Source organism: Petromyzon marinus, chromosome 17 (assembly GCF_048934315.1).
Source record: "Petromyzon marinus isolate PM22_M1 ecotype Great Lakes invasive population chromosome 17, UKy_Petmar_22M1.pri1.0, whole genome shotgun sequence".
Classification (NCBI taxonomy): domain Eukaryota; kingdom Metazoa; phylum Chordata; class Hyperoartia; order Petromyzontiformes; family Petromyzontidae; genus Petromyzon; species Petromyzon marinus.
The window spans coordinates 14,895,275-14,922,235 of NC_133683.1; the positions used below are offsets into that span (position 1 = coordinate 14,895,275).

General features: G+C 45.0%; 1 protein-coding gene across 1 annotated transcript in view; it reads left to right on the forward strand.

The window, feature by feature from the left end:
• The window catches only part of AHCTF1 (AT-hook containing transcription factor 1), a 31,188-nt gene continuing 4,227 nt past the window's right edge, over nucleotides 1–26,961 (forward strand). Inside the window, exons 1-32 of the mRNA XM_032956032.2 lie at nucleotides 1–234; nucleotides 2,481–2,659; nucleotides 3,399–3,691; nucleotides 3,970–4,150; nucleotides 4,956–5,184; nucleotides 5,292–5,408; nucleotides 5,535–5,619; nucleotides 5,744–5,888; nucleotides 6,441–6,576; nucleotides 7,070–7,254; nucleotides 7,534–7,595; nucleotides 8,957–9,085; nucleotides 9,692–9,782; nucleotides 10,505–10,594; nucleotides 11,515–11,655; nucleotides 13,627–13,731; nucleotides 13,841–13,943; nucleotides 14,513–14,636; nucleotides 15,101–15,157; nucleotides 16,056–16,202; nucleotides 17,421–17,611; nucleotides 17,766–17,910; nucleotides 18,815–18,946; nucleotides 19,466–19,616; nucleotides 19,974–20,130; nucleotides 21,767–21,853; nucleotides 22,248–22,479; nucleotides 22,856–23,029; nucleotides 23,445–23,740; nucleotides 24,761–25,179; nucleotides 25,736–25,880; nucleotides 26,707–26,957. Coding sequence (XP_032811923.2) covers nucleotides 2,539–2,659; nucleotides 3,399–3,691; nucleotides 3,970–4,150; nucleotides 4,956–5,184; nucleotides 5,292–5,408; nucleotides 5,535–5,619; nucleotides 5,744–5,888; nucleotides 6,441–6,576; nucleotides 7,070–7,254; nucleotides 7,534–7,595; nucleotides 8,957–9,085; nucleotides 9,692–9,782; nucleotides 10,505–10,594; nucleotides 11,515–11,655; nucleotides 13,627–13,731; nucleotides 13,841–13,943; nucleotides 14,513–14,636; nucleotides 15,101–15,157; nucleotides 16,056–16,202; nucleotides 17,421–17,611; nucleotides 17,766–17,910; nucleotides 18,815–18,946; nucleotides 19,466–19,616; nucleotides 19,974–20,130; nucleotides 21,767–21,853; nucleotides 22,248–22,479; nucleotides 22,856–23,029; nucleotides 23,445–23,740; nucleotides 24,761–25,179; nucleotides 25,736–25,880; nucleotides 26,707–26,957 — 4,921 coding nt within the window. The 5' untranslated portion in view covers nucleotides 1–234; nucleotides 2,481–2,538. The remainder of the gene's footprint in view (nucleotides 235–2,480; nucleotides 2,660–3,398; nucleotides 3,692–3,969; nucleotides 4,151–4,955; nucleotides 5,185–5,291; nucleotides 5,409–5,534; nucleotides 5,620–5,743; nucleotides 5,889–6,440; nucleotides 6,577–7,069; nucleotides 7,255–7,533; nucleotides 7,596–8,956; nucleotides 9,086–9,691; nucleotides 9,783–10,504; nucleotides 10,595–11,514; nucleotides 11,656–13,626; nucleotides 13,732–13,840; nucleotides 13,944–14,512; nucleotides 14,637–15,100; nucleotides 15,158–16,055; nucleotides 16,203–17,420; nucleotides 17,612–17,765; nucleotides 17,911–18,814; nucleotides 18,947–19,465; nucleotides 19,617–19,973; nucleotides 20,131–21,766; nucleotides 21,854–22,247; nucleotides 22,480–22,855; nucleotides 23,030–23,444; nucleotides 23,741–24,760; nucleotides 25,180–25,735; nucleotides 25,881–26,706; nucleotides 26,958–26,961) is intronic.

Sequence of the window (26,961 nt, forward strand, 5' to 3'; positions counted from 1 at the left end):
CGTTGCCGGTCGACGTCGCCGCCAATCCCCGCCTCCACCCCCCACACGTCCGTTTGAGTGGAAATGGCGGCGAGTGCGAAGCGCGGGATGTGCAATAGCGGGAGCTGGTGAGCACCAACACCAGCAACAGGAGGAGGAGGCGAACGACTCTGCGAGCTGGGAGTGCGGCCCTTGCACAAGCTAGAGCTGCTCCCCGCCCGCGTTCGTGGAGACGCGTCTCTTGCCCTTCCCTTGGTGAGCAGACGGCGTCTCTTCCCCGCGCGCCCCGTGCCTCTTGCCTCGCTCGTCTAGGCCGGCCGGGCCTTAGGCTCGGGCTTCGAGCTCCGGACAGGGTTTAAAGTTGAACTTCGGTGTGCGTTGACGAAGGTGGTTTTCTTGTCGGAGGGACGCGGTCGCCGTCGGCAGACGCCTCTGCGACCCCTGCGTTGACGCGAGGCGATGGTTTCTGCGAGAGAGGCCTAAGTAAGGCTTGGGACGTGCGGTTCTTAGGGTTCAATGGCTCCAACTCCTTGATTATTTAAATTCCACACTCCTTGGTTCTATTCGGTAAAGTCACGTAGGTAAAAAAATAAAACAACAAAATTCACGACTTTTCGGCCACAACACAAGCGGCCTTCATCAGGTGAATTCCATTTCAATTGCAGGGCGATCAACATACAGGCCCTCAGATTATTGTCAACGGGCGATTGAATTCTTTGAAAGCAATAGCTCCATGCCTTATAAATATTGTGTTAAGAATAGATAAATCATGTTAATATTTGGAGGCTTAAATTTTGATTTAAAGCTTTCGTGACTGCAGGGATTCATATTCTTGGTTCTTTCGGTAAAGTCACGTGACTTTACCGAAAGAACCAAGAATATTTGGAGGCTTGTTTCGAATTAAAATGTTTGCAAGTTCTTTCCCAAAATGTTGAATGGGGTTTCTACAAATTATGAATCCTGTATAATCGCATTGGTGCATACTTGTTCTAATTACAATGAGTCTGGCCGGGCATCACTTCTTCCGGAGCGCCATGGGGTTATAGCACCAGTTTGGAGAAATTCGACCCATCATCGCTCTTCTGGGGTCGATAAAATAAATCCTTTACTGCAGTTACTTTGGCAAGTTGGCAATGGTTGGCCTATGGATAGACTCCTTCGGCAAGGTAGAAAACATGTGGAGTTTGCACAAGTGGCGCCACCCATAATTAGTCGAGCAGGGGAGACGCTTAAGTATGTCAACGGTGTGTGCCGTTTGTAAATAAATGTTTTCTTTGTGTCCCGTTATTTTACGTAACGTACCGGTGTCTGCATCGATATGCCAAGTCGATGTTCTTTTCTCTATCAACACGTGAATCTTTTCATGCGTTGATTAATTACTATGAGTTTTTCCACTGCGGTTAAAAGCAGTGAACCTTGCATAACTGCAAATATTCCTAAAGTTAGGTATCTTTATTATAATCAGAGGTACTATATGTATTGGTTGAGTTGAGATTGACGCAAACGGAAAAGATTACCTTTAATTTGAAACGCCAAATCTGCCCAGTTACTTTATTTGAGTAAAACAAAAACCCCGGCTTACGGCAAACCACGTGGCCTTGCCGTAACCCACACTGAGTCCCGCAGCACTCTACTTATGCAATGTGACAGTTTCTCGCATAACGGGTCTGTCGATTGGTGTTAGCATTGTTTTCTTGTCTGTAACAGTATTTGTTAAATACGCTTACCAGTCTGCTGATGAGAACCAGAAGGGCTAGTTAGGTTCATGGTGTGTCTGCTGTACCAAATTCTGGAGGAAGGTCTAGTAGGTGTGCAGGCTGGTCGACTAAAGTGTGTTTGTATTTTCTTGTGGTGAGACAAGACATTTGGTATGTGTATTTTAGACCATGCTGAGATGTCTGGTCTTAGGCAGTTTAGCATTGTTGTGTATGAACCCACAGTCCCACCAATGTTGGACTGCATCTTAAGTTGTGAGCGTGCACTTACTGAATGGCATAGCTGGGCTTAAGACTCCCACCTCCCCGTGTTTATTGTTATACAGTACTGCCCGTGGCTACTGATTTAGTCTTTATCACTGATCTGTGCTTTGTGTGATGGCAAAATGTACTGTGGATGTTTGTGTTGAGAATCGAGCCTGGAGAGCATTGCAGTGCAATGTGTTCTGTGTTGAAATGTGCCTTGTGTTCTGGAGGGAAGAGCTTGCTGTTGTGCTTAGTAAGACAGGTTTGGCCACAGGCTGCTTAAGTCACCCATATACATATACTCAACGTGTGGTGGAGTAATGACTGTTTAAAGGAGCACTGTGCAGCATTCCCAGTCACCAAGCCTCACTGGACACTGTGGTGAAACATGGTCAGACGACCCTTATTATTGACATGACATGGGGATGGAGACTTCGCAGAGCCATTTGAAACAAGTGAAGTGGTAAAGCAGGTGCTATGTTTGATACTGTGAACAGTCTCTTGTGTGACTAATCCCAACTTTGTTTTGGTCTGTTGCAGCAATTTATAAGGCAAGATTAGTGATCGAGCCAAGGCGTGTGGGCGGCCTGCAGGTGGCATGAGAGAGCTGCGGGCGCGTACCAGCAGCGGGCTGCTGCAGCTGAGTGCGGGCACCCGGCTCGCTCTGGGCACTGACGAGAGCGCGAATGGAGCCCCTCTGCTGGGACAGTTTGCAAAAGGTACCCACGCGCTTCGTAGCCCTTGCACATCACATAGTATAGTACCCCTTGCATAGTACCCTCGCGCATAGTACCCATTCCACACCACATTCAGCTGCCTCGTTCCTTACTGCAGAGCGAACTGTCTTAGGTAGGATCCCACCTGCTTGCAAATGTGGATTAGTTGTTTGTGGAATACAGATATTTTGACATGCGTGTACCCGTGTTTATATTTACTTGCACAATTTTATTGAAATGGATTATGTGATCTTTGTTCTTAAACACACGTATAGGATATGCAAAATCAGTAATTGATGTTGATTTAGTAATAATTTGTAAATAAGCCGTAATATAAAAACCCTTAAAACCCTCACGTGGTCTGAAGGCTATTTTTCAGGAGAAACCTGCATCGGAATTTTTGGCCAGTTCCCTTTCAAGGAGTGTTTTTACATGTGGGAGAGAACTACAGTACCTAAAAAGAAAAAAAAACACGTAATTGGGGCTAACACTCAAAGTCCACGCAGATAAGTTTCAACCATCTACTTGCTGTACTGCCATCACCTGGCCACCTCACAACTCAATGGGTATGCCATTCTCAGATCTGCATGGTCCAGCAATGGTTACCTCCAAAGTGCTGGATTACTGGCAAGCACCAGCACAGTGGCTCAGCCTGTGAGGAAGTTACACGCGTGTCCTGGCTTGCACCCTGTAATATTCGGCAGGAATTGACTTGAATGGCCATGTTTATTTTCTGCATCAGATGTGGGCGTGAGCTGGCTGGCTCGCGGTGCTGTGCTGGAGGTGTTGAGCCCGCGCTCCGGTCAGCGGCTGTCAGCGTACTGCTTCTCGGGGCCCAGCGGGGAGCTAGCCGTGTCGACCGTAAAAGGGCTGACATGGGCTGGCGGGCGCTACTTGCTTGTGGGGCTAGAGAATGCGCAAAGGCACGAGGCGGTGGCAGGCATTGGTGGTGAGGAGAGCGACTGCTCAGGCATTGTGTGTCTGTACGACCTGGGAACATCACGCGTTACTCGTGCCATCGAAGTTCCTGGCAGGGTGAGATTTCTGCTTTTGTGTACCTTGTATATCTTTACATGCATCAAATATATTGCCTTTGCAAGTGATGAAGAATTATGCTGATGACGTCATCTTTGGTGCCATTAAATCCTGCACTTAATACACATTTTTAGTCTCGTGTGTGGAAGTTTTTCCACAAATTGCTCATTTGTATGTGAATAATAAAGTGAAGCGATAATCTATAGATTCAACCATAATTTCAGGAGTTGATAGTTGTGGTTCTACATCTCTGTCCTTGGCTCAAACGACAACTGTAGGTGAAAGCTTTGGAGGTGGTGAGCAGTAGTGGTGGTGCCGATGCCTCCACACAGCACCTGCACCAAGACCTGCGATGGCTGTTCGGGATCGTGGCCGTGGCTACCCACACGGGGCACGTGCTCCTGCTCGACTTGTGCCTGGACGACATGTCCGATGGCAGCAGTGAGGGCGACCCAATGGGTAAGAGGACAACGATGGCTTGTCTCCATTTCCTTACGGCAAGATTTCCCATGCTCCAGTTCTCAGGACCCACAACATGCCACCTTCCTTTGCCAATCTTCTTCGTTTCAATTACAAACCGAGTCGTTGCACTCTCTGTTACATGAGATGCATGCTTCCGCAAACACAGGATGTCTATATTCATTTAAATTGGCACTTGTCATGGAGAATACAAACACAAGCAATCTGTCTTGCTTTGAATTGACATCGAGTAGCACATACATGCACAATGTCACTTGTGTTCAATTTAAAACGTGTTCTGCATCATGTGGAATACATGTGCACGATCTCTAAATTTTAATCATATTCTCTATGACATGGATGTATATCAATCATCGGACACATGCAAAATGTAAGAACTTCATCTGTGAATGAATTGAGAAGATAATTTAAATGTAAGGGTGCACTGCTAGGTAGCAAAGAATAATGTTGGGGGGTGATTTTTTACTGGTAATTAGATTATCCTTTTTTGTAAATGCAGCAGTTCAAAATGTATTTTTTCATCTTGCATAGTGTATTTGCATGCACCCAGAGATGGACACAGCAAGGGCAACTGGTAAAAGGTATTTTTTAGCAAAACATGTAGTTGGCAAATATGAGTGGACTAATCTGGCTCATGTTATTTACGATTTATTATTTTAATGATACACAAATACCACTGAACATTTTTTTTAAATTGCGAGCAGCTGAATTTGTGAATAGTTTATCTGAGAACAGGTGAAGTTTTCCCCTTGAACACCTGTGGTTTTTTTGTGCGTCTCTGCAGGCCTCGAAGCAGTTTACGTATCAGCAACGGGGTTGCCAGGGAAACGCGAGTCTGCTGGCAGAGAGGGGCGGCACATTGGCTTGCAGCTGTGCGGCCCAGCTGCCTCGGCGGCGAGGGGGGACGCCCGCGTTGGCTCAGCCCTTCTGTACGTGCAGCGCACCAATCAGCTGGTAGCTGGCTTCTCCGATGGAAACATGCAAATCTGGAACCTCGCCACGCTCAAAAGAGTGTGAGTATTAGCTTTTTTACCTATATGCGCTTTGTCGTATGAAACAAGGTGTGTGCTCATTTAATGGGCAGTTGACTTAGCTCCTTGCTTTCCTCTTTGTTAAGCAGGTATCACACCCAGGTGGATGGAGGTACAATCCCTGTGAGTGCCTTTGCATTCCAGGAGCCAGAGAATGATCCACGCAGCTGCTGCTACCTCTGGGCGGCACAGTCTCTGCCCGACGTGTAAGTAGTTGCGTAGCATTTGTACTCTAACATAGTCGTTGCTCAGGATGGTCTCAGCACCGGTTACTTTGCGCAAATTACAAAATGCGTGTGTGCAAACTCAAATTTATTTTTCCAATTTTACAGGGATGGGGAGATGGTGAGCTTGCATCTCTTCCAGATGCTCTTTCAATCTCGTAAATGCGTTCTTGGCGGCAAGGTCATCTATCAGGTAAGGCCACCCTGGTGAGAGTAGTCGTGCTATTCGGATGCACCAGCATTCAGCCTGCACTTCTCATCCGATTCAGCGGCTGACCCTAAAGCTTGCGGCATGTGCTGCGTATTGGTGTGCACAGGGCCTGAAGTACTGCGAGGAGTGCTACAGTCAGGAGCTGACGGACCAGCTGCACCCTGCCCAGGGCTCCCCTGCCGGTAGCACCCTGCTGGGGTGCCAGGTGGTTGAGCGCTTCCGTCACAGAGAAGACACAATTCTCGATGAAGGCACGTTGAACACGAACCATACAGATGTGGTTCCGTCTTAGTATAAGTTGTTTTTACTTCTGTGTTGTGTAGTTAATGGGTGTGCTGTTTCATAGTCATGTTGCAATTCCCCTCAGGCCCTCTTTTCATCATCTACTTTTTGTCTTTTTAGTATCGTCTGATTAATTAATTTGCATATTTATTATTTTTTTCTTTATCAACTGATTGATATTTATACACACAATTCAGTGCTTGTGTCAATGCATGAATCGGTACGTGCCTGCTAATAACTTCAAAACAATGCATTGGTTTTTTTTAAAATTGTAATCCAGTAATTGTCGTGATAGTGGTCTTTTTTTTTACTCATTGCAGGTTGTGAATTGTGAAATTATTTGAAGTGGTCCTTTACTATAAGAACAATGTTTATGTTATACTCCTCAAGTACATTTCTGAAATGTAGCTTTGATGCTTTTTGCTTAAATCTTTTTTAGAATTCATCAACATTTCCACAGTCCTGGAATAAGTGGTGAGTCAAGACACTAATGACGTATGCATACGCCTTTGTACACACAGGAACCTTCTCCCCTGACATAAGCGTGGCGGTGTTTGTGTGGGAGGCACATTCCTTCAGGGCCACACAGCCTCTTGTTTATCTGGGCATCTTCGACATTAACCGCTGGTATCACGCCCAGATGCCCAACTCCATCAGGTAAAACAATGACAATTTGAACAACGATCCTATTAATTGGTCTCATTTCAACACGCATGCGTAGTACCAACTCATATACTGTGCTTCTGCAAGATGCAGACTACGACTACGAGTTTTGGTGTTTTACAAAAGTAGTATCCTATAGATTAATTGTAGACGATTGGGAAGAAATATAAAAAAATGCCCCAAATTTCAATCAAAGGGTTGATTTCTCGACTCATTTCTACATTATTACTTTTTTTATGTCAATGTAGCTGTTCCATCTTCATAATGGTTTTGATAACTTATATATCTTTTATTAAGATCTTGATTTTTGAGAACCTGTATTATCTCATTGTAGATAACAATCATCATGGTGATCTGTATGAAATAATATAAAACATTGTTTTAACTAAGTGGGCAATGATTGACGACTATCAACATTGAATGTACGTGGTGTCTTCTGCACATTACCCATCCGTGCGTTCCGTTATGGCGGCAATGCCCACCGCAGGCTGGAGGACTCCATGCAGGGCTGCAACTACTTCTCGCTGTGGTCGCTGGAGGCTCTGCGCGACGTGGCGGGGCCCTCTGCGTATGTGCTGCATATGCTGGCTCTGGAGCGCAGCTTCAGCCAGGGCGTGCCCACCATCCACCCGCCCCCAGAGCAATTCTACTCCTCCACCTCCTACACCTTCGGTACATGTGACTATCCTTTAGTTGTGTGGATTATATGTCATGTGGTGGCCTGCGGAATGTTTACTAATTGGTGAATAATTTACTTGGAAATAACAGGAAAGCATTTGAGTGCTGAAATGATATATTGATTAAATAGACAAATAACATTCCATTAAATAGCAGCCATTTAAAATGCCAGATGCCATGCGTATATCTTATAAAACGTGTGGAACCTGCTGAAAATGTTAAACATGCAAATTATTCTATTTATGTACTGTCACTTGTTATTCGATTTTGCAGATGTCACTTGCTTGATGAACAATGGAGTCGTGAACGTAACATGCCCAGGACTTCAAACAGAGGTGTGTGTTTACAATTGAATTGAAGAAGCCACTAAACATTCATCAACAGCCATTAGGGATGTCACAATATACTGTTTCTCCCATGCCTTCCAGCCACCCCTCCCCACTCCAGTTCACTCGGTTTACACGGTATGGGATTGCCATTGCATGCAAAACTGTATATGTATTCAATTTTGATTTAAAGCTTTCGTGACTGCAGGGATTCATATTCTTGGTTCTTTCGGTAAAGTCACGTAGAAGGGAAACAATAAAATAATAAAAATATAAAACAATGAAATTATCACGACGTTTCGACTACATCACAAGCTATCATCATCAGGTGTGAAAACCACAGCAAGAAAATTTGAAAAAAGTGGCGGTTTTTGTTTTTACGTTCGCACCACGGAGACCTAAAACACGGTAGGACCAACACCTCGGCCGTGGCAGATCACTGTTATAATTCAGTAGGCTCACATGACATTGACTTCTCCAAGACAGAGGTTATTTGCAAGCCATCTGGCTACCATGAGAGATTCGTTCATGAGGCTATCCACATATACAAACAGAGACAATTTCAACCGAGAAGATGGATTCTGGCTTAGCAATCATTGGAAGGATTTGATAAACCATTTCGGGTCTTAATTGATTGTTCACGCTTACGGTGACTTTCAGACCACATTCATTATTTTCGTCTCCCCCCTCCTCTTTTCCGAACATAGATGGACTCGTCCATCTGAATAATTGCCAAATCGCTCTCCATGGTGCTAAAGTTAAAAAAACGCCACTTTTTTCGTATTGCTGTGGTTTTCGCACCTGATGATGATTGCTTGTGTTGCAGTCGAAACATCGTGAGAATTTTATTGTTTTATATTTTTTATTATTTTATTGTTTCCCTTCTACGTGGCTTTACCGAAAGAACCAAGAATATGTATATGTATTTTAAAATATCTCTCTTGCGCCATCTTATTGATTTTATTGGCTTACAAGTACAATTTTAATATAACCTGTATAAACAATATGGAATGTCTTCATAAGCATATTATTAATGTATTTTAAAAAGGAGATACGATTTTAGTTGATGAATCATTACATGATTATCACCCATTGTCTCTCCTTCCGGTTTTGTAGATAACTTGAAATATACAACTGCTGAAAAAAACATTTGTCTAAGCAATTCGTTCAATGAAGAGTTCAATTGAGTAATAAAGAAAAATCAGTTGGATCAAAATCCAGAAGACACTACAGCCCTCAAAGACCATGCTTGTGCACCCCTGATCTATCGACTGCTGGATCAAGGCTACACGCATCAGTCTAATCGACTAAATAACTGGATTTGGGTAAATATTTAAGTGGGCGCTGTTGTCTCCCATTCCTGTGTACAGACCTTGAGTCATCTGAGCCGTGCGTTGCTGCTGACAGCCGAGGGGCTGCAGGAGAGCTACAGCCGGTGCCGAGTAGCCGGGCTTCTGTCCTCGCGGCTCACCAACACCACAGCCAACAACCTTTCATGGGTACGCGCAGTAACCTAGCATGGTTGACATGGGCCTCTGTGCACAGAACAACGTGGGAGCTGTTTGCATTAAATTTTTGTCTTCTCTCGCCTCGTGGCTCCACGTGCCGATGGTCTCTTTCTCAGGCGCGTTTTCTCCAATGATATAGACCAAGTTGTCTTTGTATCATGAGTGCATTTCACGTGCATGCACCCACTATTCAGACCCATGCGACTGCAGAACTTAACATTGCCATACCTCCCAAATCCGATTAGCAATCCTGCACTTTCGATTAGTACTCCCGCACCTCCAATTAGAATGGTTGGCTACGTAGGGTGCGAAAGAAGTTCCATATATGTACAACTATTGGTGACTGGGCCAAGACCATTAACTTGGTACACATGAGAACCTGGTTTTGTCATGACTTACCGTCAGTATTCGAACCCCATATCTCAGTTTTTCCGGCCGAATTCTCTTGCGTGGTATTAGCCCCCTGAGCCACTCTTCTACGTCATTCAATGACTGTTATGGCACTGTTTTTTTTTGTAGCCATCATTGCTGTTGGTTCTTGTCGCGGATACCCCAGAACACCGCGGAATGTTGCCCATGATGTGTGATATTTTCCAGGAGGAGAAAATGGAGGCTGTTCTTTCTGTGGCACTGAAGAAAGGGATTCTGGGAATGATAACAAGCTCCATACGTGCCTGGGCATCCGCAGGTTGGTGTTTTAAATTGTGTTGCAAATTACTGCTCTAAAAGCTGTTCCAAATAACTGTTCCAATGGTTGTCTTTCCAGTCCATAGTTTTAGAACACGCTCTTGTGCGATGGTGAGGATTAACATGCACGCAATTGTCATTTTAAAAGCCCACTCAGTTTTTATTATCGCTGTGAGAGTTTCTTAAACAACTTACAATGTCCCAAATTTCATTTTTCTATTGTAAGCAGTTAGCTATTGTCAATCATAAACATGACGATTACATCACTAATCATAAAAATGGTTCTGCCTGTATCAGCCCACTGTTGGATGAATGCCGGCCAATGCTGTGTCAGTTATGGGTGGTTATTTGACTATACTTTACCACGTTAGTCAGTGCAGGTTGGTTGAGTATATACCCAGGGCCGGTTCAGATGTCACTGATGTTAGCCATGGCCGGGAATACAACTTTGGCCTCTGGTTTCATAGCGCAGCGCACTAACCACTTCACCACGACACCTTTACATCTATTTATGTACTTAGAATGTCTTCGAAGCTAAACGTGTTTGATGAACGTCTTGTTTTGTGAGACAGCTTACTTGGCTGGCTATAATTGTCAACTAATCCATTGATGTTTGGTTCTAAAGAAAGTAGGAGATGCTCCTCCGGTGTCGTGTGCCCGGGTGTGTTTAATAGCGGCGTGTAACGTGACTCCATTCACACCTGTGCCTTGTCTTTGTTTCAGGTCAAGTTGAGTCCACGAGCAACCTTCGCTTCCTGTTGGATTGGACTTGGAACAAAGTGGTGTCAACCAAGGAAAAACTGGATCAATTATGTAAGAGCATACATCTTTTTGATATTCAATATGCATTCAGACCAGTGCTCGGACTCTGAAATTGTACCTGAAATATATGCCAGTTCAGGTGAGGCCAATGTTATTTTGCATTCTAAATCTTAAAATGTGCTCACCTGTTCGCGTTTTTAAATATGATACACGTAGCTAGCCTCGGAGTGAGACGTGTGGACCTTGGATTGTGTTGCTGCAGCTCTTTAGGCCTTGATGTTATTTTCTACTTGTCTCATTTTGCATTTATGATTATTCTAACAATTATTGCGTTTTGACCTGCTTTTGGTCAAAATCGTTAAAAAGCACATTCTAGATCCCTCAGGGACAGTAGCTCAGTAGACAAATTGCAAACATTGCTCCAGCAATCTCTGGATTATAAGACTCGTGTCTGTATTTTAAAGCAACAGTCGGGAGTGCGCCTGGTTAAACAGGAGGTGTTTGTGAATAAAGTCGTGTAGCTTTGTTGACACAGGCATCACGTGCAGCTTATCTAGCGGAGTGTCTTGTAATACAGATAATAGAATTTGGTGGGACTGTAAACACGTGTTTGTGGGTGTCTGTATGTGACCCTGCAGGCTTGACACTCTTTGTGGAGTTCTAGTGTAGCGGTTAGCGCGCTGCGCTACGAAACAGGCGACCCGCGTTTGATTCCCACTCACGGCCAACACCAGTGACGTTTATCTGAACCGGTCCTGGGCCTCCCCTAATTCGACTCAGCCTCAAATGAGTACCTGGTGCAGTCTATAAACATTGCCACTGGGGTGACAAAGGCTGTTGTGCGTGGTGCTGGCCACCCACCCCCTCGTATAGCGTGCCGTCCTTCATAGGTGTTCGCTAACAGCACTTGCCCCAACAGTCTCTTATGGCTATACGGGGGATCTTTGTTTGTCTTTGTTGTGACCCTGCAGGCTTGCCACTTTTTGACGGCTCATGCAACGCACTGGACCACCAGCGCATGCAGGCACTGCACGGCTGCCAACTGGTGCTACTACGCCTGTCCTCCTTGCTCGGCTGCTTCCTCTCAGAGGCACCAGCCCTCCTGCCATGTGGTAAAGTTGCTTAATGCCACACCTCAGAATTTTAATTCGTGAAGCCCATCCTATATAATTGTGGGTTGTTTTATCAAGGGAGTGGGCTGGTTTGGCCATTGAGATTTGCAGAATTCACCGCTTTTGATGTGTGCTTTTTCCACTTTTGTGAGAGATTGCTTGGGTTGAATATTGGCTTCATTACTGCCAAGTTCCATGGCTTTGATGTGCGTAAATAACAGGGTATTAATTTTCATCTCCACAAGTCTTTTGTATTCTCTGCTAATTTAATCTGCTGATACGATGTGGGATTTATATTTACCCCTTATAATACATGAGCACTGTAAACCACTGAAGGCTCATTAAACAAAGATGTAACTCAAAACACATAGCTCTCATTTTGGATATGCACCTAGGCTGAGGTCCTGAGCTGTCGAATAAGAGTTTGAAGTTCCATTAATGAGAAAATTGACTTTAAAGTGACATGAATATATGGCTTTGTCATTGTAGTTATCTCAAAGGTTTACTTTTTAATATAGAATCTATGCAGTGAGCTTATTAGAACACACTATGATACGACGCCAGGCCATACCATGATTTATTCTCATTATTGAAGCTTGAAACCACTGTCTTAGTGCCTGGGACACAGTATCTACAAGATGAGCTATATAAATTAATTCCACTACTGACGAAAGCTGCCCCACATTATGAGAGTCATAGTGATTCTTTGACCATATTTCACAACATTGGTCTGAGTGGTTTGGTGACGTCTGAGGTCCAGGACAAAATCAGATATATATCTTGCCACCAACGCTCAAATTGCTGGATTCATAGCGCAGCACATGTTCCACTGCTGCTAATGCTGTACACAATAGAAGGGAGAGCTAATGCATCTTACTTTGATCACCGCTCGCTCTTATTGTTACATTGTCAGTTTAACATGTAGGCTTTCGCGACCAATATTATTCATAATAAAGTTTTTTGGGTTAGATCGCGTTATTTATAAATGTGCCGTAACCCTCCACCACCCGACACGGCCAATCAGCAAAAAAGTGTCACGTTGACAAAAGACAAATAGTTTACTACTTTAGCCCACCGGTGTGTTGAAGAGTGAATCCACAACATTTACAATTTTTGAGTATGACGTTTCGCTGGTAATTACATCCAGCATCATTGGGCAATTTGCCAGAATGATGAAGCCCTCCACCTGCTCCCGGTCTTAAACAGAGCAGCAGGGTGACATCATTTAACTCATTCAGGTGCAGTGATTTGTGGCGGAGGGGGGGATATCGTAATTATATAATAGATTAGTAATCAGTTAATTATTATGATTAGTAATAAGTTGTAGATTAGTAATTAGTTGTAATGTTTTGATTTAAAGCTTTCGTGACTGCAGGGATTCATATTCTTGACTTCTCCAAGACAGAGGTTCTTTGCAAGCCATCTGGCTACCATGAGAGATTCGTTCATGAGGCTATCCACATATACAAACACAGACAATTTCAACCGAGAAGATGGATTCTGGCTTAGCAATCATTGGAAGGATTTGATAAACCATTTCGGGTCTTAATTGATTGATCACGCTTAAGGTGGCTTTCAGACCGCATCCATTATTTTTCGTCTCCCTTCTCTTTTCCGAACATGATGGATTCGTCCATCTGAACAAACTGTCAAATCGCTATCCGTGGTGCTAACGTTAAAAAAAAACGCCACTTTTTTCAAATTTTCTTGTTGTGGTTTTCACACCTGATGATGATTGCTTGTGTTGCAGTCGAAACGTCGTGAGAATTTTATTGTTTTATATTTTTATTATTTTATTGTTTCCCTTCTACGTGACTTTACCGAAAGAACCAAGAATATAGTTGTAATGTGTGTTATTGGAATTATATGCTACGTTAGTAATCAGTTAATTAGTATGTGTTTCCCCTATAAGGAAATGTAACATGTATTATTTTTGTTACATTGTGTCCACATCTTTTTTTCCGGCACTAGGTGTGGAGGACGTGGCTGGCAAACAGAAGGTGGTGGGGCTGATGGCGCAATATGCACAGGTGGTGTTCTGGTTCTGCCATGCCGGCCTGCTGCCTGAATCCCCAGGTACATTCTTAACATGCCTGCAAGGGCATCAACACTCTTTTATCATAGCTGGATTCCTTTCCAGCCAACTTTGAGCTCTAAACTTTATCGTGTGTTTTGTTGGCTGTAGATGAAGAAGAGGATGATGCGGTTGGGAGGAAGGTGGTATACCGATGGATGACCCTGCAACACTACTACAGCATGCGCAGGCAACACCTGGCTCGGCTCGCCGGGTAAGCTACTCACTTTACTCTGCTGTCTGCCCAAAAGTGCTTGGTCAAAAACAACTTGGCAACCTTGGCCTGCCAAAATAGTCGGGCTATACTTGACAGAAGACTTTTTTTTATATATACCACTTTATTAATCGACTTCTGGATAACGGCCTCCCCTGTTTTGCATGGAGATTGTTTTACCATTCTTCACTTTGCTGGTTCGTGGTGAAGCAGGGACCCTAGGACTGGGTTGTGAGTTGCATTTTTGTCTTGAGTTGTGGCTTGTCTCGTGTAGCTCACTCGCACAGCATTTCAGTGATCATGATTCGTTGATAAAAACCGACTTTAGCGCTCACAATACATGCTTTAAATTGTGTGTGTAAGAATTAATTATTCATATGTAATGTGTGGTTGGTGCACAGAAGGTCTGTAGGTTATGTGCAACCTTGTAGACATGATTTCTTCTGCATGAACCACAAAGGCCAAACTAATAGATGTTTGAATCCAATTGTGACCATAATTTCGCGATTAATCATGTAGATGTAAATTGTGAAAAGTCTTGCATGTAACATTGCCGTGTTGCTCTGCAGTGATCGGTGGAATGCCGACTGCCTCCTGATCGATGGCTTCGTGGCCGAGATCGGGGAGAATCTGCAGAGGCTGTGGAGAAGGGACGAGGGTGGCACCGGGCAATACCCCCCACGCTCCCTACACGTATGATACCTGACGCACCCTGCCTGTCCCAGCACTCGTAGTGAACAACCTCGCTTTGTTCTGAGCAGGGTTGGGGAACCTTTTCCTTAATGAAAGCTGAATAGGACTTTCAAATACGTTTGTCGGGCTACCACACGGTAACATACACCTGAGCATTATCCGGTAATTTTACTGGATAAAATTGCACGTGTCAACCGTGTAGTAAAGAATGACAGAAATGAATATATTGTGGCATGAAGTCATGGACCATATCAGGCCTTGCAGGCTGTAGGTTACCACTAAACCCTGGTCTAATGTCTCCACACAGCTCTCCACGACTAGTGTATTTATTATACACCTTTGTCGGAATTATCTATTGTGCTCTATAGAAATGGTTGACCTAATCTTAAAAAAATATCCTTGGCATTGTATTGTGTCATGTAAGCAGCATTTAATTCCTTTCACTGCTCTCATTTGCATTGCAGGCCCTCCTGGACATATACCTCCTGGAAGATTTTGACTTCCATACCAAGAACACCATTGTATCCATTTTTATACTTGCTGTTAACTAATAATTTTCCTTTAAGGGTTTTAATAAATGCACAAATATTGTCATTGTATAAGTCAACATAACTGTGACTAGCATTAAGTCCCCAGGCCAGACTTTTATTTATATTTGTGTCTTTTGTGTTCCCTACTGTGGTTGTGTACTCTTGCCAGTCACTTAAGTTTGGGAGTTGAACAACGTTTCCTTACCGAGAGCTCAATGGGACTACATTTGGTGGGTGGCACATAAATACACACCTTAGCGTTATCCAGAATGTAACACATAATTAGGGCTCACCTTTACAAGATATTCGGCATGCAAAAACTAGAACAAGAGTGTTGCGAAATCGAAATGATTCTACTCTAGTATACTGGGATCACAGATCTCTGAGATCTACCAATAGTGCTCTACTCGGCGTCCCACACTCCAGGTTTTGAACCTTTGGTGACTACCGAGCTTTTGTTTGCACAGCACCCAGGTTCCGGAGCTCCCTGCGCTTGGAGGTCACAAATCCACGGCCGATGGAGACTTCTAAGTCCTGGCTGAAGACCCCACCTATTTAAAATGCCTCTCTCTAGTTCTCTTCCATGTCTTTTTAGTCTTTCTCTCCCAGATTACTTTGCAATAATTTTCATCCTTTTATATGCATGGCTCTCAGGTCCATTGTTTAAGGACGCCTTATACATTATTATTTGTACCTGATTAGTGCGGCAGTGATACAAGGATTTATTAAAGTAATTTATGGGTTATTTTGAAGGTTCAGGCCTCATTTGGCTGCGGAATGGGGGATTGGTTTAATATCTTTCTCAATGCGCCCTGCCCTTCGGTTGCACGACGCCACTCGTCGCAACGGCTCTCGCGTTGGACCTTGACGCAATTGCGCGGCGGATTAGGTGACGTACCTGCTCTTGGACGTGCAGCACTCGGGGCAGGAGCGGAGTGGCCCCACGCTCGAGTCCTTCCCGGCCTCCATGGGGCTGCCCCTCGACCGCTTGCGCCTTGTGCACGCGTACTGGCTCCTCGACCACAAGGACTTCCAGGTGAGGCTGAGTGGCGCATTGTGCGAGGACCGTGCGTGTAACCGTTTGCCGAATACCAATTGCTGAGATCAAAATAAATGTATTGGATGTCTCATGTAAATAGTGATTTGATTTGAATCGTGTAACGTAATAATTTATTGTCTGCATCGTTATTACGTTTGTGTAATTGTAACTGAGATTATACAGATGAAACAGAATGTATAAGGCAGAGAATGCAAATGAGGTCAGAGTAATTTATTCTTGAATTAATCGTGACCCTTAAGCATGGCATTTCATTGATTTGCTGGTGTGGTGAATCATTGTGCCAAGCAAGAAGTATGTATACACCATTATGGTTGTAGAATGCATGTAGTGCTTGGGAATTTTCTTTTGTGCCATTCAGCATGTTCTCTCAGCTCACAATCTGATCCAAATACAAGTGTAATTTTAATTCCTGTTAGTGGTCGCATTTTTCAATGTTTCAATGGCTGTTTAAATATCACAAAAAATAAATCGTAATCACACTTTCATACCACTTTTAGCTCTCACTGCTCTTCCACTCATGTACATTCATCCAGGAGTAGTACGCAACAAATTACTAGAATTGTAAACTATCCATAATAGAGGGGTTTTTTTGGGTTAGATCGCGTAAATATTAATGTGTCGTGAAACCCGCCATCACCCGACAGCCAATTAGTAACGTTTGTCACGTAAACAGAACATGTCAATTCATTACTAGTACAACATACCGGTGTGTTGGAGAGTAAATCCACAACATTTACAATTTGAATACGATGTTTCGGCAATAATTACAACTCTCCAACACACTGGTGTGCTGCACTAGTATCGGTATAGCGTGGTTTTTTTACATGGCAAACCTTACTAATTGGCTGTTGTGGGTTTAACGACATCTATATTTACGCGCTGTCACCAGCAGATGGGCTGATGCCAAAAAAGTTACGGTTCACTGACTGCAGTGTCCAAGATCGTTTATATGATTTCATGAGTTTAGTATATACTGCTTAAAAGTTTGTGTGTGATTTTAAAATAGAAGCATACTTTAATTGCAAACTAATGCACTTACTGTGGATTGTGTGAATTTTATATTGACTTTGCAATTTGAAGGAAATTTAACTAACACGGTTTTGCACTGATACCAGAAAAGTCATGTCATCAGAAACGTTAGTTTAGCCGTGTTTGTCTAAGAAAGCGTACATTGTTTGTGCTGTTGCATGCCAGGCTGGGCTGGACGCTCTCTCCCACCCGGGCTGCCGGAACCCCCTCAAGCCGTGGCAGCACGAGCGGGCGTTGCATGCGCTGCTGAGCCAGCGCGAGGTATCCCTCGCCCTGCGCTACCTCTATCAGCTGCAGCCGCCCGTCAGCGGCACGACCGACGTTCTGCTGCACATCACCATCCTCCTCGCAAACAGGTGCTCGCTTTGGCCGCCCGTGTGCTTGCCGCAGCGGTGTAGTAAGACCGTACCTAATGTCTGAATCTATGTGATTCTACTATGTTTCTTGTACTGCAGGTGGGGCACATGGAAACATGGAATGTTTTTGACTGCTGCTACTGCCATTCCCCAGGTGCGTGCTGGAGGCATGGAACTTGCTGCAAAGGCACGTCCACAGAGACTCGGCCGGCGAGCTGCTGCAGCATTTCTTCTCAACGTGCCTAGAGGGCGGCCTCATGGATCAGGTGCTGCGCCTGCCTTTCTCCCCAGCTGAGCAGGTGAGCCTCTCAAATCCTGAAGCCAGTGTCCAGATGTTTACATTCAGATGTTCTAAGCCAGGAGTTCTGCTCTGATCACCCACACATGTAAGTCTGAGCCTAGTGTATTGTATTTAATAAGGATGATAAAGGGATGATGGCATGACAGTGAGATGAGGAATCATACTCATGTGGACATTTACCAGAGTGATGAAATACGCTCATGTGCAGTTACTTGAAGGATTTTTGCATCGCAAGACCAAGAGTTGGCGACGGCTTCAGAAGACCATCACGCAGCAGTGGATTGATAATGGTTGAAGCTAATGATCAGCCATGGCGGGGGGGGTCCAGATGAGGGGCATTGTGTTGTGTTGCCATCTGACTGCAGCAGGAGTTGGTCGGAGCAGCAGCGGTGTAAGGAAGGTCGGGGGGGTTTTGTCTTGGTGACTGACCGCAGCAGGAAAAGTGGTATTGCTTGATGCACACATGGCCTTGAGATGTCTATACGTGATTTAAAGCTTTCGTGACTGCAGTGATTCATATTCTTGGTTCTTTTGGTAAAGTCACGTTGAAGGGAAACAATAAAATAATAATATATATAAAACAATAAAATTCTCACGACGTTTCGACTGCAACACAAGCAGTCATCATCAGGTGTGAAAACCAACGGCAATGTTCTTGCAAGAACATTTTATTGTTTCCCTTCAACGTGACTTTACCGAAAGAACCAAGAATATGTCTATACGTGTTTCTGACTGAAGTTATTTTATTAATTCAGTTAAACAAACGTGTTTCCATTTTAATGATGACGGTTATCTTGAGTTTTGCAACACCTCGAATGATAACAGGGACAACTCCCCCCACGGTTACAATCCACACCTTGAAAAGAAACGCATTCCAAACGATCGGATTGTACATTTGGCAGGAGGTGCTGGAGCATTTTCTGGACAGCAGCGAGCACCCGCTGGGCAAGGAGCTGCTCCTGGTCCACCACCTGGAGCACGCCAACTATCTCGCCGCCCTGCGCCTCGGGCACGGCATGCCAGGCGTCCAGCCCGTGAGTTTCATTTGGGACGAAGCGGTGGTGGTTGAAAACCGTCTTATGTGGACCGATTCAAAATTGTTTGCCTGCAACACCAATCGTCATCTAGCTTTTTAAGCTTTACAAACTCAGGTTGCAAACATTAATGCGTTTGCTTTGTCGGTCTGTAATGGGGGGTCACGATAACTCTCATAAAGATGATTCATTGCACATGTTACTTTGGTTAAAATTTGCGTCGTTATTGGGTACTTAACCGATTGAAAACTCGCCAAATAGATCAGTGTTGCGCAAAATATGGTGATTAAAACCAACGCTTAAAGAAATAAACCTTGTCAACGAAGGCGATCACGTCACAACGCCATGCCCCTGCCTCCGCTCTCGATGTCACAGATCGAGCGCCACGTAACGTCCTCTCTTGCGGTTAGGGGATGTATCATTATCGGTACTTAAATATTTTGAGGACAGATGTTGGAAAGTGTCGTAGAATGTGTGCACACTCGTGAGTTTGCTTCCTTGCCTTTCACTTGCGGTCAGGGCGAGCGGGATCCACGCGTGCGGGAACGGGTGGCTGTACGGCAGCTGATGCTGGAGCAGTGCAGCAAGATTCTGCCGCGCGTGACGCGCCGCCTGGCCTTCAACGAGCGACCGCGGCCTTACCACCTCCTGCAGCACAGCACTCGTGGTGGTCAGTGCATTGCTTGTTTTCACTTTTTTATACACGCGGGGCAAATGTTTATACACGTTGTGCTCGCGCAAGATGAATTTTAACAAGTCACAAGAAAACACGTTGTAGCTGGTATCAACAAAAACATCCCATTGCTGAAAATTACTCACTTGGGATGGCACTCAATTGGGATGGTAATTTAATGACACTTATCACTAGTTTGATGCAAAACCCTGGTATGTATGTTGAACTTCTTTCGCACTGTACTTGGCCAACCGTGCTTATCGGAGGTGTGGTGTATTGATGATGTGCTCATTGTAAAATGAGTGGCGCTTGAGAATAAATCCGTTGCATGACAATCTTTTTTTTTTTTTGCAGAGGATGTGCCAAAGCCCCTCTCAACCGTGGTGCACCGTGCGGGCGGGCAGGTGATGTCGCGCGCCACATTCCTCGGCGCTCTGCTGCGCAAGATGCGGGAGGTGCACACAACGGGGGGCGACGCCGAGGGCGACGCGGGCGGGAGCACCCCAACCAGGTGGGACGTCCGCAGCTCGCACCTTGGCCACGTCTACGCTCTCTGGATGATGCCACGTGTATCTACAACGTGGCCGGGGAACCCCCCACCCCCCGCGCTATTGTTTGCAATGACCCGCGCACACCAGGCCCACCACTTCACAATGACTCGCACAACTATTACAGGTGTATTACAAGGTTTCCAAAATTCTAAAAAAACACAAGATCCAGGTTCGATTCAATACAGTACACAAAATCCGTGATCTGATGCCATCCGTAAAGGATGTTATCCCTGACTTACAGTACCCCAGTGTTTACAAATTGAGTTGTATCTGCGGTGACTGCTATATCGGGGAGACAAAACGACATTTCTGACCGAATTCACGAGCACAAATCAGATTTGAAACACGGCAGAACGAATTCGTCGGCCGTAGCTGATCATTGTCTCAACACAGCGGGTTCTCATGACATTGTTTTCTCCGATACCAAAGTACTATGCAAACCTCCCGGTTATTACCAAAGATTTGTCCATGAAGCCATCCAGATAAACAAACATAGACAGAACTTCAACCGAGAGGATGGTTTTAAATTAAGAAACCACTGGAGAGATGTCATAAACCAAGTCAAAACTTTAGCTACCTTATAAGCGCACAGCATATTCTTTCCGAATTTTTCCATTTTGTTTCCATTTTTCCATTGCCCCCGTGCAGTGACCCACCGCATCCCCCGCACCCTCAACATAACAAAAGACGGATTAACTTAGCCCCGCACCCCATCAATGTCCCCTACTTGGCTCCTCCCCCCCCCCCCTTAACCTGTATTTAAGCTCGAGGCTCTCAGAGCCTCCCCACTTGATGCAGCGATCTTGCTGTGACTGTTCCACCTGTAGACGGAAGCTTGTGTTGCCTCCGAAACGTCGCGATTTTATTATTTTATTTTACTTACGTGACTTTACCGGAAAAAAAAACAAAGAGTATTACAGGTGTCTTCGCTGCACTAATAAGTTTCGCTACCACTTATCTGTCGTGAACTGGTACAGCTTCTCTGGAGCATTAAGAGTTTGAAATTTTAAGAAAACTAGTATTGCATTTGATATATTGTTAAACCAGACAGTGGCACACTCCGATATGCCGAAAATCCAAAACCAGCCATACTTTCAGCTGTCCAGGAGGTGGCAGTACAGCAAGTGGGTATTTGCAAACCTGTCTTCGAAGACCTATGTGTTATCCCCACACAAGGATGGGTTTTCCCCAGGTACTCCACTTTCCTCCTACACTCAAAACTCTCCTTAAAAATAAATTAGGCAACATTCAAATGCAAAACCCATGACCCTCAGTGTGAAGCTTTGCTGGCTAAATACATTACATTGTAATTTTCGTGGTTAAACTGTGAAATGTCGAATGATTGTTCAATAACAATATACAGTAAAACCTTGGATTGCGAGCATAATTCGTTCCGGAAACGTGTTTGGAATTCAAAGCACTCATATATCAGTTATGATCATGTGATGCTCGGCAGACAAAGTATACGTACTACTCGTATTGCCAGACCTCGCTCGTTTATCAAATGAATATTTATTTTAAAAATTTGCTCGTCTTGTAAAACACTCGCAGACCAAGTTACTCGCAATCCAAGGTTTTTATTGTACTTTTTTGCAGAGAAACACAAGTTGGAGGTGTGGAGAGCAATGGGCTGGATGTGTTTCTGGACACACCCATTCAGCGAAAAAGCACAATGGAGGCCAGGTGAGTGTACACACAGGTGCATTGCGACAGCTCAGTGGTAAAGTTTGGATTAAATCTTTATGATCGTTCTGGGACTGCTGATTAACAAAGAATATGAATCCTTGCAGTCACGAAAGCTTCAAATCTAGAATGAGTTTACGTTGTCAACACGTATGATTTAGAGCGACAATTTTTACTGCAGCAGCAGGACCTTAATCCTCAAAAGTGCAAGCCGACCTTGGCTAAAGTACAGGTGCTTAAACATTAAATCGAGCTACAGCCTGGGGATTATGCAATTGTATGATGTGCGTTACCCACGGTTGCCAATATGCCTGTGTTTGGCTGTCAATACAGATATTGTTTGATTTTTTTCTTTTTCCTGGACATTGTGTTCCTGTGTATTTGGAAAACATAGGTTGCAGCGCACCATAGTGGCACCGAGCCCCAAGACGACGCCATCTCGCAAGACCCCTGAGCGTTCGCCAGTTCCCCAGCTGGTGTCGCCTGCTGTTGGCTGGAGTTCAGCGATGAGGCTGGGGAGGTTGTTGTCTCGTCGGCTCACCAGCCCGGGCACCGGCCAGCAGGCCGCCGCCGCCAGCAGCAGCAGCAGCGCCCGTGAACTGCTGCAGACCCCACCTATCCTCAAGGTAACTGCGATGCTTCCACCAAGCCGATTGACCATTTGCGTTCATCTCACAGGAATGTATATAGTGAGACCTCACGCACGTGTGCGCGCCGCCTCCACGTGTTCGCGTACATGTGGAGGTGTGCGTAATTTTTTTTATCAAGGATATTATTGAGTCAAGTTCTCTTGCGTATAAAATCATATTGTTTTTTAAAAGAATATCTGACCTGGTGTTGGTGCAGTGGTTCAAGGACACGACTCACATTCGGGAAGGTTTCAAGTTCAAATCAGGAGACCACCAACTTTTTGCTTGTGAGCGCGTGTACACTACGTCGTCTTCAGCTGTCCTGTTAAGATCACATTCAGAAGTGAGGTGTGTGTGTGCTGCGCCGTTACAGCGAGCAAGATCCATGGCCACCCGCGCAGAGGTGGACAGCTTCATGCCGCACTCCATCCTGCGCAGCCGCCTACGCGCTACGCTCACCGCGTCCGAGGTGCCTCCTGCCTCCCTGCTGCACCGCTCGAGGATCTCCTTCAGCCTGGTGGACAAGGCCCCCCCGGCCACGGACATGGTACGGCAGAACCACTGCACCCACGCAGCCCCCGCGTCGCACAAGGCGACGGCACTCTGGATAGGAAAGCCTCGCCGAGCCTTTATTTAGACTGTCAGGAGGGTACTGCTGCATTCGGATGTGTGGACTGTGCCAGAAGTGTGCGTGTGGCTTCATGTGGAAGGGCAGGTGTATGAGAAGGTAACATTCAAATCTTCACACAGATTTAATACTATTGCTGTGCCGCCATCTTATTTCCTCCTCGCATCCCAAGCCTTCAGGTAGTCTCCTTTTGAAGTACTAACCTGTCTCCACCCTGCTTGGCTTCTGAGATCTGATCTTCTGAATTTGGGGTGATTTGGTCATCGTCATCAGCATCATCGTCTGAAATGTTTTTGCATTTGTCACAATCGAGATTAATCAGTTTTTGCTCCAGTCTGCTCAGGAGCAGGCTGCACCAGCGGACGATCAACAGAAACCAAGTACAAGCGACGCTGCCTCAAGGGCCTCCTTCCCAGTACCTGCACTTGGCCTGGAGAGGGTTTCTCACTTGGCATTGAGCAGCAGCAGAATCTCCTCTGCTGACGTGGGGGACCGCAACACCAGGCTGCTGGGAGACATCACCAGCAGACCCAGCATCCTGGACCGAATCTCCAGCCCTCACTTCAGATTCTCCACCACGCTCAGAGATCAAGGAAGGGGAAGCTTTGGCACGAGTGAGAATGGTCTTGGGTAAGTCTGTCATGGGTGCAGTGCTGGTGAAGTGGTTCAGACGTTGCACTATCAGTTTGACACGTAGGCTTTTGTGACCAATATCATCCATAATGCAGGTTTTTTTGGGTTGGATCGCGTAAATATATAAATGTGTCGTTGAACCCACCTCCACCTGACACAGCCAATTTGTAAGGCTTGTCAGCCAAATCTGGCTGTCGCCTGATGAAGCTAGTTGTAATTACTGGCGAAACGTCGTACTCAGATTGTGAATGTTGTGGCTTTGCTCTCCAACACATCGGTGTGCTGTGCTAGTAACAAATTGGCATGTTCTGTATACGTGACAAACCTTACTAATTGGCTGTGTCGGGTGGTGGTGAGTTTAATGACACATATTTACGTGATCTAACCCACAAAACCTGTATCATGGACGTTGCACTATGATGAACCCAGCTACATGGGTGATGGATTCCCAGCCATGGCTGCCACCAGTGGCGATCGATAACTGAACCACAGAACCGTTTTGCCCTCACCCCTTCAACCCGCATTGGCCAACGTTGTGACGTATGGTCAAGCCTTCATCCAGCAGTAGACAATGTGCTCTTAACTTATCTTAAAACTCTTAGGAATTGTCAGACAAATACATATCTTGGCATACCTCAACAATTTGCGCATTAGTCATGAATCTAACTTCACTTTTTTTTTACTTGTCATTCTTATTATTTTACATGTGTCATGTTTTCATTCATTCGTGTTAAGCTTGTATCCAGCCTTGACGTCTCTGTTCCTGTATGCACACAAATGCATTTCGCAATATTACACAATAAACCCTCAGCTATTGGGGAATATGGCATAACCTTCCTATTATTCACATGTGTGAAGAGCTGACGTTTACCTCTAAAACTTAAACAAATAAACACCGTTGTAAAGACCTTTGTTCAAGCCTGAGACTGGTCCTTCAAACATGAGACTGGTTAATTGTAGCAGCTACTCTATATTCGGCATCGTTAATTCACCGAGTGTCGCATTGTGCTGTGGCAGTGCAAGCACTTTGCAGAGGGAAGAGTCTGCGATGGAAAGACATTCACCCCAAGAGAGGCTTCACGAGACGGAGAAGTCGGAGGAGGAGGACGACGAAGAGGAAGCGTTCCACGGGCAGCGTTCCGTCGTCAAGGAAGTGGCCGCCGGCGGGAGTGACGAGCACGCCGGCGATGGAAGTCCCGCACCACCCAAGGCTTCAACTGCTATGGCGCCGGAGGACAAGAGCCTTGCGGAGTACGAGGGCACAAGTGTCACGGTCGCAGAGACGTCGAGTATCAACGTCCCAGAAGACTCCATTTTCCTCGAGCTGGAGGACTCGGACGATTTGAACGTGAATGCCCCAGAGTCGAGTGTGGACGAGCCTACGGAGGAATACATGTCCGCAGAGGAGCCCATGGACCTTTCCTCTTACGATCACGGTGTGTGCTCAATTCGAATCAGGAGTCGGTACTCAGAAGTCCCCGTTGTTTTAGTTTATCATTTGTTCTGTCCGGTTTATAAGTTTCATTTGCTTCGCTAGCCTAAATTTGTACTTGTGCTCATATTTTTTTTTATTTCAATAAATCATAAATAACGCGTATTTCACACAATGATTAATATATTGGTGCCTAAGAATTGGGGTGAATGTATGAGCATTCAATGCTTTGTGAAAACACTGCCCATTTTGATGTGTTCTCAGGTTAATCCTCGTCAAATACTAAGAGTGAGGCACACCCTCACTATCATTTATATGTGTTGGCCAAGTATAACTGAAAGACACGATCTAAAGCCTAAATTTGTTTTTAAATACAACAACCACAACCATTATCCTTATCTGCACAATGGAAGGGTGTTCTGATTTTCGGTTCTTTTATCCTAAAAGGACTTATGTTATCTGTAACCACCTCTAAAGCGACGTACGATGTTTACATTCACAGAATATTGTCCGGTCTTCATTGTACGGTGTCGATTGACGCCATTGTATTTGAACCGCAGATGTTCCTATCAGCAACGGGCCGCAGAAGGACGCTCTGGCAATGGTTGAGATTGAGGCAGAAGTGCCGCAGTCGACCGTGGCTACAGACCCTGAGAACCTCGTCTCTCCACTTACGAACGAGGAGGGCGATTCACCCGACGACTCGTAAGCAGCCCTTACGTCATAGTTCCATTTCATAGTTCCATTTATTTGGTATAGCCCTGTGAGCCATTCGGCTCTTGAATCGGGTGCAACCGCAACAAACAAAAAACAAAAACATGAACAAGAAAACATCTTAAAGTGATTATGTGACTGCAAACAGAAAATCCAGGAAAAAAACATTCCTGAAATAACACCGTACACCAACGCTGCGTGCAAAAATCCCAGTGGGATGCAAGTCAAACATCAACAACAACAACCACAAGATAACAAAGATTTAGGCCATCAGTCTTAACTCCATACTACAATAAACAAAAACATGGCCAAACCAAAAAAAACGTTTTCGAAATCACCAAAATAAAATCCATAAATGCAATGTAACAGTGATCATAGGGACTGTGACCGAATTTTTAACAATAAACTACATAAATAAATTATAACACCAAACCCTAGAGCCATATTTTAGGCCACTGAATACAACTCCTCGAGAGCAGTTTTGAGTGAAGATCTCATAGGTAGTGATTCAAGTTGCAGTTTATTGGCAATAGCATTCCAGACCCTGGCGGCATCAATAGCAAAGGCCCTTCCTCCGGTTTTTGTACGGCAATAAGGAATATGAAGCTGGTAAATGAGCGAAGACCTGAGGTCAAATTTGTTCTTTGAAACAGAGAGGAGATCCAGTAGGTAGTCTGCGGATTTTTTTGTCTCTGCATTTATCTGGCGACTGTTTCCGTGTGCTGATTATGTTGAGACTATGCGGTTTCTCTCGCTCCTGTTGCTTAATAATCAAAATGCGTTTTCAAGGAAGTTAACCTTTCTGTTGTTTCTTAAGGTCGAACGATGCCAACTTCACAGTGAATTTGTCCAAGCTCTGCTACGTCTCCTCGGAGGATGAGGAGGATGAGGAGAATGAGGCGGAGGATAATGAGGATGATGAGGATGAGAAGTCGGAACAAGAGCAGGATGAGGAGTCTGAGCAAGAGCAGGAGGAGGCTGAGCAAGAAGATGACGACAGTGAGATCACTTTCAAACCCTGCCACAGAGAATCCATACTTGCGATTTCCAAAAGCGCTACAACCCAAGGCAT